Below are 11407 nucleotides of genomic sequence, written 5' to 3' on the forward strand. Positions count from 1 at the left end.
GATACTACTCTGTTGTAGCCTAATAATATAGGCCTACTTATCAGCTACCTCCGGTCGATTGTCCCTAATGAAGAACTTTAACACAACTCAAAAACCCTGACTAACCGCATAGATACGACTTTAATATTTATGCCGTATAGTAAGCCTATCTACGGCAAATTATGAACCTATACAGGATTATGTAGTAGTAATATTAATTTGCTAAATAAGACATTCGTTTCGAACTGAAATGTATATTATTACTCATGCATGAGTTAAGCATAAATTCAGAGTCAATTCCAGCGTAATTAGTTATAAAGCTGTTAAGTTATGTTCCATTTGTGAAAATATTTCACGCATAGTCTTTTCCGTTGCTGCTCGTCACTGATATGGGGTAGCTTATAAGATCAGTCAGTAGCCTATACATAGGCCCATACTGATCACTTTATGTAGGCTATAGCCAATGTTTCCTCTAATTTTTCACGAGTCTGAGCAAACACACTAACTCCCTGAGCGGTCCCTTGGACCACTGTGAGCAACATCAGACGTGCGCACTGTGTCCATTATTATGCGTTTATTTTATTTTCAATTCAGGTTGAATTTTTTTCTTGTGCGAAGCACAGATTTTCTGTGCGCGGAGACCGTGTCAGCAGTGCGCATTTGCGCACGCGCGCAGCTTAGAGGGAACATTGGCTATAGCCTACTTTTTTGTTTATTATTCGCCATCGACCGTATGGGGTGCAAAACATACTGTGCTAACCTCGTTGTAAACTGGTCAAACAAGAAATATGCTCACAAACAATCTACCATAGGTGGTCAGTACCGCGGTACTATAGAACCGAACTACTGTACCGCGGTACTATAGAACCGAACTACTGTACCGCGGTACTTTTTCAGTACCGAGACTGGTAGTTTTGAAAAAAAGACCGAAGTTTTGGACTTTTTTCAAGAAATTTCGGTCGGTTCCGGTACTCGATAATTTCACTGATTATTTCAAAATTTTAACAAGTAAGTTTTCAAAAATACGTGTTACTTAATCCTTGATACTAATTTTAGCATCTGTTGATCATTTTTAATCTAATAATGTTAAGTAAAATTGCAACGAGTAACGTCACATATGTTTTGACTTGGAGTAACCTTTACCGGGGGCATAATAGCGACAAACATTGCATTTGCAGCAGCATCTTTCACACAAAAAGTACCAGTATCGAGTACCGAACTACTTTTTAAAAATAGAACCGAATACCGGAACCGTCGTACATTTCTTGCCAAGTACCTGTACCGTTACCGACGGTACATTCAAAGTACCTACTGTCAACCTCTGCAATCTACCAAAAAGCGGCAAAACCGTGAGAGCTTAAAATGTGCAAAAAGTAAATTACAGTGTTGCTACAACAAACTCAGGCGTGTCATATTCTATGTATGGAATTTAATGATATTATTGTAATCAGATTTGTAGCATGACATTCCATTTACACAAAGTGCCTTTTCGATCCAATATTTATAAAAGCTTATACAGGTCGACATCAAATTAAAGCAAAACAGGTTTATATTGTATTCCATGCAGTATACAATAATAATTGTTACTGCTTCCGACCATTTCAGGATAGGCCCTAAATATGGCCTAACAGCATTGTATACTAAGACACAGTCTGCTCAATTTTAGCGTTTGGAATACAGCGTACAATGTTTTTATTATTTTTTTTGACACTATCGGAAAGCGTATTGGCTCTTAAAAGTAAATGCACAATTGCATAACTTTACTTGTTTACTTTTTCATTCGCCAGGCACGCGCTTATGCGAGCTTTTACCAATAATTTACAGACAACGCAGACATACACTAGTTCAGGAAATGGTTGAAATTAATTGTGTGCTTGTGCAGAAGTTTGGGCAAGTCTTTATCCGCAGACTGTCGTTCATTTCGTAGGTTGGAAGAGTATTTTCAAGGCATTTGTTTAGTGCAGCTTAATAAAAATTGTAAAAATACAGCCCAAATTACAAATATTAGGTGAAAGTTGTTACATTTTTTGTATAAGTTATGGCATTTTCCAAGCGAATAGGCGTAAAAGCGACAAGAATCATTAAAAACAACGAAACTGGGATGGATTTAACCATCTCAGACTACAGGCTGCCCACTAAAAGTGAATCAAAAAGTGTACTTTACCGTCTTGTGATAATAATGAAAATGGTTGCAAGCGATACGTCTGACTCAACGGAAGATGAAATTGTGCACTTCACAAAGGAGAAATCCTATAATGATTTTCTTAAACTAAGAAAGGACCTAGACAAAAGGTATTGTGGTACCTACGTTCCTGAACTTGCTAAGAAAACCCTGCTTGAGATCTCTATAGGAAAATCTGAATTATCTTTACACAGTAAGTACCGGGAGCGACAACTACTTTTGGATAAATTTGTGCAATGGTGCGCGAGTACAACAAAAATTGCAAAGTCGGAACAGTTACAAGAATTTTTGGAAGTCAAGAAAGCCAACTCCTCTGGAAAATCAACAGACACAGACAGAATCAGTCCAAAAAATGAAACGAAAGGTATTTGGGACAAAGTGCAAAAAGAAAGAAAGCAAGCAGTAATTCCTCAAGAAAATCTATTTCATGAAATAAATTTTGGCGCAGACTTCGAAGGGCAAATCTTTGAAGGCAGTAGCACGACGACGGAAAATTCTCGACTTCCTGCGCACGCAGATATACCATATGAAGTACCGCTAACTGGCGCCAAAAAGCCCAATACAGCAGCAGGTCTCTTCGAGAAACCTGATCTTATGGGAACAATTTCAGTCGGAGAGAAAGAATTAATAGTTCTTAGTGATGAGGAAGATTATACTGATAAAAATATATTTGATGAAGATGAAGTGGAAGATCAGCAGGATGATCTGCTGGATGTTACGGAAGACATAAGCTCAATTTCGTCCAGGTTGAGGAAGATTGACACGAAAAAAGTTACTCCTTGCGAACGAAACCCCAAAACGTCAGCCCAGGAGGTGAAACCAACAGTGGATGTTAACAAAATGGCAGACGAGGATGTGCTAACATACGTCACTGAAAACTCAACATTGTCTGAAGAGCTTGACTTGGGGTTTTGAGTATAGCTGCGAACCGTATCATTTTGGCTACACAGAAATGTTTGAATGAATGGATGAATGATAAAAGAGCATATTTGGTAGCATAAGCAACGCAACATTTTTTGTAGTTGTTAGCTGTATACTTAATCTGTATCTTACTATCTGCATTGTGTTGCGTCGAATATGTTACGACATTTATTATTAATAATGTGGTGCAGAAAAACTCCACGGAAACAACTTTTTGATAAATAAAAACGCGACATTGCTTTATCTTATTTTAATGCAATTGAACCATTTATAAAGGCGCTCATTCATTATAAAGAGTTTCACTGTCCAAAAGCCATTAAATTTTAACTAAGAACATGTTCGTTTCTGCATTTTATCCGATAAGCTTTTGCTGTTAGATGTATAGAACAACTTATAAACTTGTATACTTTCAATATCGAGGGCATGAATTTGTTAATATCTGAACGATAATGTTTAGTGTGACCGAAGCAAGGGTACAGTATGATCTCCAACAAGATTTAGAATTTTAAAAACGTTTTTTTTTTCAAAAATCTATGGTCTGTGCACACAATTTCAATTAATTTTGCAAGAAAATGCTTGTGTTGTGCATGTTTATATCATAAATAAAACATACACAACACGCCATCAAGATCAAGATAAAAAGCTTCAAAATTGTTGGTATTCGTATTTCTGATAACTGCGTATAAAGTAGAGTCAAAGCCTGCAATGGATGAAGTGATCACGTCAATGAAGGCCTTTCATGCATGATTAAATTTTTACGGTGGCCAACATGTTAACTATGGTCCCCGATAAGGTTGTTGTTAAATGCAGCTTAGAACTTGAAAATTATTGTGCCAAAATTCCAAGAAATTTACCAAGGCAAGTGCCTCGATGTACGACCTATATATAGTTTTGCTTGTTCGCTAAAATTTCCCAAGGGTGAGTGTATGAAGCAGATCCCTAATTAAACAGATGCAATATAAAATATTAATCGATACAAGTGATGTTTCACAATTATGGTAGCTAACGACTAGATCCCGATTTCGTTCGTTTTTGCTTATGCTTCTCATGCCTCGATATGAATAAATTACCGTCCTGTAACATGGTAGCGGTCTCGAAAGATCATCTCTTGAGAATAAAAAGTAACAACGATGTTGACGTTGATTAAAAATTCTTTTGAAGCCTTCAATAAATCTACGTGCTCTAGTAAAGGTGGAAGGCAAGATGTTAATTGGAATATGTTTCCAGTGAAAGAAGAGGCAAGGCTATAAGCAAAATATTTTGCTTTGACGTATATTAATATATGATACGTATGGCCAAAACATTTTACCACGTCATTGTGGCCGCCATAAACTTCCATGTTACAAAGTCGCCGTCGAAAATAGCGAGTTCGCGTATCTAATCGCTTTCTTTGTGATTTGCATTCCTTGTGCATTATGATGACCTTCGCTATAAAAGTTTTCTCAGAAAGAGGAATCATTTTCAGTGACACAAAGAGACGGGGAGAAAGTGAAATTTAAAAATCTTTCATAAAAAGATGTTTTTCCAGCGTTAGAAGTATATTTTATTAATTAGATGAAAACGCAAAGTATTAGCTTGGCAAATTACACCATTGTTGCAAAATATATTTGGTTAAAAAAATGGAATACACACTTATTTTACTAATGACAGGAATATTAGTAAGTGCTATGCCAGCGGAAAACAAGTAAGTAATTAGTAAGTAAGTAAGTAATGACAATAAATGATTTTACTGCGATATTTTTTGGTATATATTAATTATCAAAGCTTTTGTAAGATTTTTAAATATGTTAAATGTCAATGAAAATTTTCGCTCATCAATAAAAATCATCAAAGGCACCTGACGTTTGGGAAACAACGTTTGTGCAGTCAATGATAGCTCTAAGTAAACCCAGACCTCACAAAACATCCTTTACTGGATGCAGGAACGACAATATTCCTTAACTTAATTAATTATGTTAAGTTAAGTTAAGTTAACATTAAGTTAACCAACAAAAGCTATACTGTTGGTTACATATTTTAGAAAGAAGACATCTCCTATTGGCGCTATTGACCTAACTCTGGCGGAAGGATCGTTCGGGGAGGAAGTGGTACAAGCGTGTTTGCAGAAGATCGACAGTCTCTTTGCATTTTCAAACGACTTTGGCTTCATGAAACGGATCTCATTTGTAGAAACTGAGTACGGACGAAATTATAGCAACAGAAACAAAAAAAGAGGAATATGGCAGGTACTCAACCAAACAAGTATAGAAAAGCTGTATGTATGCCTATACATTTAGTATTTTACGGACGCTTCTACCATTATTGGCATGATTGTTTCAGCATGAAAAAAATAGTTTTAAATTACTATTTGCTTTGTGTATTATAGCTATTACTGTAATTATAAGGAATTTTGTTAAGATATTTATAATAAGGTTGTGTTTTTCTCTAACATAATAATGTTGTCAGATTTCTACGAACATGGAAAACATAATCTTTAACAATCTTTCATCTCTTAATTCAACTTTGAAGAATTTTAATCTAATCGACGAATATCACAATCTCGTCTATGAAAGAGATTACAGGTGCTTGTACTAATGTTAAATAAGTTAACAATGTATTTTTTATAAGGAAATATACAAGAATAATCAAGATTCATAGAGCAAGAAAATAAATTTTTATATTGAAGAGTGTGTCTATCATTTGTTATTATCTAACCAACTCAGCCAGAAACGTCAAGGTGTTTTCACAGCATCCCATTTTACTCGGCACTGGTAGGAAGGCTTTACATCGAAATTATGGTGGGCCTAAGCACATTACCAGGGACATTGATGGATCAAGCAGATTGGTGGGCAAATAACTACCACTCGGGGGCATCCTCAGATGTTTTTTCCACTCAAGTTGCCGAACACGAATCAAATTTAAGTAAGCGAGAAAGGAACTAGTTGAGCGCAGGCTATCTGCTAAAGTTTTTGTTGTCATAAAGTAATGGTATTGTAGCCTATATGATGTTTATTATGTTTAGCATAAGAAGCCTATACGTAACCTTATAAATGGCATTTAGGTTGTTCAAATGAGAGAATGGATCTTTGGTTCCTACTTGATTCTTCCGGGAGCATTGGGACAGAAAATTTTAAAACCTCGCTCGACTTCGTTTCTCATCTCTCATCCAAGTTTAACATTTCCTCCGACAGAGTAAGAACAGGAATGTCCATATATTCGACCTGGCACACAATAATCAGCTACTTCAACCAGCACACAAGCAATCAGGAGTTTATGGAAGCAGTCAAAACTACTCACTACAAAAGAGGTTAACTTTTTTGATAACTCATTTTTGCATTTAAAATAAGGGCTTTAAAGTTTAATGTCACAGTTACTTAGTCCGTGTAAGTTTTAGTACAATAGCAAATGCAATCCAATTGGTAGACGTCATTCCATTTCATTGCATGTTAATAAACAGCACATGACATCACGCAGTTTTACTGTCACATAAACTAGGCGGAACAAATACCGGAGCCGCCATCACCAAAGTATTAACCAAAGGTTTTAATGAAAGAAACGGAGCTCGAGATCGGTCACAAGGTGTCCCTAGAGTGTTGATTGTACTCACAGATGGACAAAGCAACGACGACGTTTTACAGCCAGTTTATGACGTAATATCAAACTTTTTCATGTTTATAACTTTTTGTTTACAATAACACCAAATTGTTTTTCCCATACGACGTAAATAGCCAAGCGGTAAAACATGAATGATTGGATTTACTGGTCATGCATTAAAACTTGTTCCTGCATTTGCTTCAATCAAACATAACATATGAAGACATATACTTAAAGGAGGATAAATACAACAATTTATTAGAGTCGTAATAAAGTCATCAAACTCGAGTAGCAAGTCAAGTCGAGTCATTTACCTTTTAAGACTCAAGTCAAGTCGAATCTTTTGGTAGAAGTGACTTGAGTCAAGTCAAGTCGACTAATATTCGCAGTCAAGCCCAACAGAAAGCAAAAATACCATTTCTGTCAACCACAAACGTTTAGGATTATTACAAAATTTGCTTCATTTGGTCGCCCCGTACGGATTCGTAGATCATATCATAAATCATTGTTAGTTACACTTTAATGTATTGTAACTAAAGAATAGAGATTCGTTTTACATTAATACTGATACATAATCAAAAACAACTGACTTGAGTGAGTCATTTCAAACAATGACTCGAATCAAGTCAAGTCATTTTTGTACTGTCTTAGAAAGTAGCTCGAGTCAAGTCGAGTCTTCGAATACAGTGACTCGAGTCATTATGACCCTACAAGTTATCCATGCATTTTTAAGGCCCACGAAGCTGGCATCACGGTTTTTGCTGTCGGTGTTGGACATGGAATAAAGTTTGAAGAAATTAATTTGATTGCCAGCAATCCTGACAGCACCTACGCCTACAAGTTGTCCCAGTTCAATACACTGCTACCGATCTTGCAACGTGTTTTAACTGAGCAAACTTGTACAGCGTCTGCAACTTTATTGGTAGGTAATGGGCATTCAGATTACATGTAAAATTAAGAACATTGGGTTAGGAGAGTTTTCTGTGCCCATACAAGGATAACTACAGGTATTTCAAATAAGTATACAATTAAATATCATGCCTTTTCATTATGCAACTTTTTAGAACAATACTCTTGTTACCATTCGCATTTCATCTGGAAGTTCTCATTATTCGTCCATCAAAATACCAAGAAATGGATACGTCACAATTTCCTTGAGTACAGAAAGCGTTAACGGAAGTTCCGGTCAAGGTTACATCGGTACTTTCCCCAACCCAAATTCAGCTTTGCATTCAGTAGCTTTCCAGCTTACTGGGGTAAGTTAAACGTAATAATGAGAGAAGGCTTAAAAAGAAAGACGTCATGAGCGATGACGTGAATTCTTATTTTAAATGTTTGGCTACACAAACCCAAACAGAAAGCTTCAAATACAACAATACGTCGTGACAGCATTATATCAAGTTAGTATTCAGCAACTGACAGCTGATAGGTTCAAAAATTGTGTCTTATTTTTGGCAGGGAAACAATATTACGTTCGTTGCAACAGGAGATGGAATTTTGTTAAAGGAAGGCAGCAAGATATCTGAAATTAGTTCCTTCAAGCTACATGATGACACTTTACCTATTTACATCAGCATCAATTCTAAAGGACAGTTGTCTTTACCACTAGAAATGCGAGCAATCGTTGTAAGTGCTTTAGCTAATCTGTGTCAATTTGAAACTATAAAATGTCCAGTTAGAACCAAAGTTTTACTTTCATAACATGCAGGTAAACGCGGTTTTCAACACTGCAACAACGTCAACCACTCTTCCCACGACAATACTTGCGACGACATCTGTGTCACCTGATTCGTCGCTCACAATGAGATCTTTAGATCCTTCCGCCACCACAGTGGAAAAACTGACGACTTTGGAATCTTCTACAAGGTTAACAACGACACCTTTATTTAAATTGTTTACTACAAGACCATCGACCACTACAATTTATTTTACTGACAAACATTTGGAACCAACAAACCCAGCAAACACAACGGCAACGACCACCACAAAATCAACGATAATTACAAGAACTCTTCCTGTGCTTACTGTGGCCACGCCATTATTAACAACTGTCACGCCGGACGCATTTGCACGTTCTACATGCCGAAATGAAGAGTTTCAGGACAGCTTAGTCCCGGCTTGGTGGATGTGGTTGTGCATTACATTTGGCGTATTACTGGCATTGGTCATTACCATAAGTTTATCTATTGCATGGCGTGAGAAACGAAGAAAATGAAAGCGAGAAGAAAAACGAATTTTTACGTTTTTGCCACTAGGCAATATTTAATTTTACGAAGCCGTGTGTCAGACGGTTTCCATTTCTTTGCTATATCTTTAACAGTAACAAACAACGCCTCATATATAATTAGATCAACAGGTTTTTATATATTCTTATTGCGTTTTATGAGATTGATTTAAAAATGTTTTGCATATCTTTGAATTTATAGAGTGTCAGTTTGCCAGTTAAGTATAAGACTATACTGTTCTTGGTCATGCGTCACCACTCAAATTTTACCAGCGCATATTTGTTTCTCTATTACCGCGGTCGCTTATTTATTAATTATTAATTATCGGCAAGCAACTTCACCAACAAAAAAGTAAAGAACCGATTAGTTGATTTACAAGTAACTGACGTTATCTGCAAATAGTTACTGAATAAGTAACCGAATAACCAACCTCCCTCCGGTTGGTAGCCCAAGTTTTGCTGGTTAAAATTTTTACGGTGTTACGTGCAACTGAAAAATAGCGTAGAGTGAACAGTGGAAAATACTAGGAATTGTTTGCAACCGAAATTCTACACAATTCGAATCCCCACAACTTACACATCCTGTATAGGTTTAAGTATCGTTATCTTACAAAAGTAAGTTATAAAAAATTTACTAAATATAACTTGATATTGATTTGATACACGACATAACGATAACGGATTGTTGGACAAATAAGTTTAACGTAGGGGCATCACCCGGAACATTTTTCTCCAGAATTGCGAAATAAGAATCAAACCAAAGTAGCAATACATATAACTGACTGAGCACAAAACTTATGTAGGGTAAACATCTATATATTTTCATTTATAATTGTAGCCATCTCTAGTAGTCAGACAAACGTATATTGCAAGACAAATATTATTTTATCTTTTATTTTTCCGATTAGCATTCGGTAGCTTTTCATTTTCATTTTATTTTCAATGTTATTTCTTGAAGGTTCACAAATTTTGTTTAAAATTTGTTAATACAAAATCAATCGTGTTTTAGATTGTTCAAACGAGAGAATGAATCTTTAGTTCCTACTTGCTTCTTCAGCGAGCAGTGGGAAAGAAAATTTCAAAACCTCGCTCGACTTCGTTTCTCAATTCTCATCCAAGTTTAACATTTTCTCCGACCGAACAGAAATGAACTGTTCGTTCAAGTAACCACACGATTGTCAGCTTCTTCAACCAGCATAAAAGCAATGAAGATTTTACAACAGCAGTCTTCTTCTTTCGTATGACGTCGGCTCAAGCATATTCGGCTACCAATTGCAGCCATCTCTTCCCTTCCTCGTCAGGGGTCTTTAGGTCGTCTTGGCCTATGGGTGGGTGCAGGACACGGAACAACAGCAGTAAATGCCACTAATCCTGAATGGGGTTAGTTAACTATGGAAAAATGTTTATATATCTTTTTCACTGCTGTCAATATGTTTGCTTTTATGTAATATATAATTAGAGTTGTAATGGTAGACTATTGCTATTATCCTTGTGTATAATTATATGCATTATTAAGATAATGTTAACATTGTCAAAGTTTGAATCATTATTGAATCGAGATTGTTAATTTGTACACTGAATGAGAAAAGCACAAAGTTTTCTTAACGGTTAAATAGTGTTGCCTCGAACAGGAAAATTTCAGCATAATTTTGAACGTGCACTTCCTATATTCGTTACAACACGCATCCATCTGATCGCATTTTGTAGTAAATACCACAGCATTATCAATTGCTAGCAATACAACGTTATAATCTTCATAACGCCCTAAACATGAATGCGCAGAATAAGTAAAAGTATTCAAGCCAAAAGGACAAAAAACATGCTGAAATGAACAATTAAGAAGCAACACGTAAGCATACGTTGATCACATGACCAAAGCTACAGGTCAATATACTGTAAGTCAGCGTAGCCGACAAATACCAGTGCATCAGAACAGAAGTTTTGTAAACAATAACAACACAAAAGCTATCATAAAAAGTTCAATTGTTTGGAAGGTATAACAGAGTGTATTACTCTAAGAGGTTTGTTTGCGGCCTTTCATAGATTAGCGAAGATGATTAAAAGTGTACATAACTAAATCAAAAAGAGTAATTACCTTTTCTACTTCATGATTGTTCAGTTCCAGATATATACAGCATATTTATGTTAAAGAATGAATAATGGCACCTTTAAGTGTAAAGAAGTTTACTTATTTGTCGAGGGCTAGCGACATCTGTTCCACGGACTTGTACTGCAATGTAATGTTCTTCTTGGTATAACAGAATTAAACGCACAACATTACCAGAGCCAATGTTGCCAGAACCGAGTAACTATCCAAGGCCAGCAAAATAATCCAAGGCTTATTGTCTACTGTTGCAGTTTCCGTTTTAACGCTAAGTTGTAGTATCACAGTCAGCCAAGCTGATGTATGTGAAATTCCGAAGATATCACTTGCAAGGCACATGTATTTACCCGCATCTCCGTACATGACGTTTTCCAAAACAAGTTTCGATTCCGGGTTTTGAATTTTTGGTCGATTTCTTGATCAA

At 36.1% G+C, this 11407-nt stretch overlaps 2 protein-coding genes across 2 annotated transcripts; both read left to right on the top strand.

The window, feature by feature from the left end:
• The first annotated feature begins 1864 nt into the window (after positions 1-1864).
• Positions 1865-3704, top strand: LOC143445960 (uncharacterized). The gene has a single exon (XM_076945383.1). It carries the CDS (start codon positions 2018-2020, stop codon positions 3074-3076), a length of 1059 nt encoding a protein of 352 aa, XP_076801498.1. The 5' UTR covers positions 1865-2017; the 3' UTR covers positions 3077-3704.
• Positions 3705-4629: 925 nt separating this feature from the next.
• LOC143444923 (uncharacterized) lies at positions 4630-8746 on the top strand. The gene is made up of 11 exons (XM_076943716.1): positions 4630-4766; positions 5103-5307; positions 5528-5643; positions 5811-5983; positions 6123-6368; positions 6557-6711; positions 7389-7577; positions 7720-7911; positions 8114-8281; positions 8364-8521; positions 8617-8746. Exons 1-11 carry the CDS (start codon positions 4702-4704, stop codon positions 8744-8746), a joined length of 1797 nt encoding a protein of 598 aa, XP_076799831.1. The 5' UTR covers positions 4630-4701.
• Positions 8747-11407: the final 2661 nt, after the last annotated feature.

Source organism: Clavelina lepadiformis, chromosome 2 (assembly GCF_947623445.1).
Source record: "Clavelina lepadiformis chromosome 2, kaClaLepa1.1, whole genome shotgun sequence".
NCBI classification, from domain to species: Eukaryota; Metazoa; Chordata; class Ascidiacea; order Aplousobranchia; family Clavelinidae; genus Clavelina; species Clavelina lepadiformis.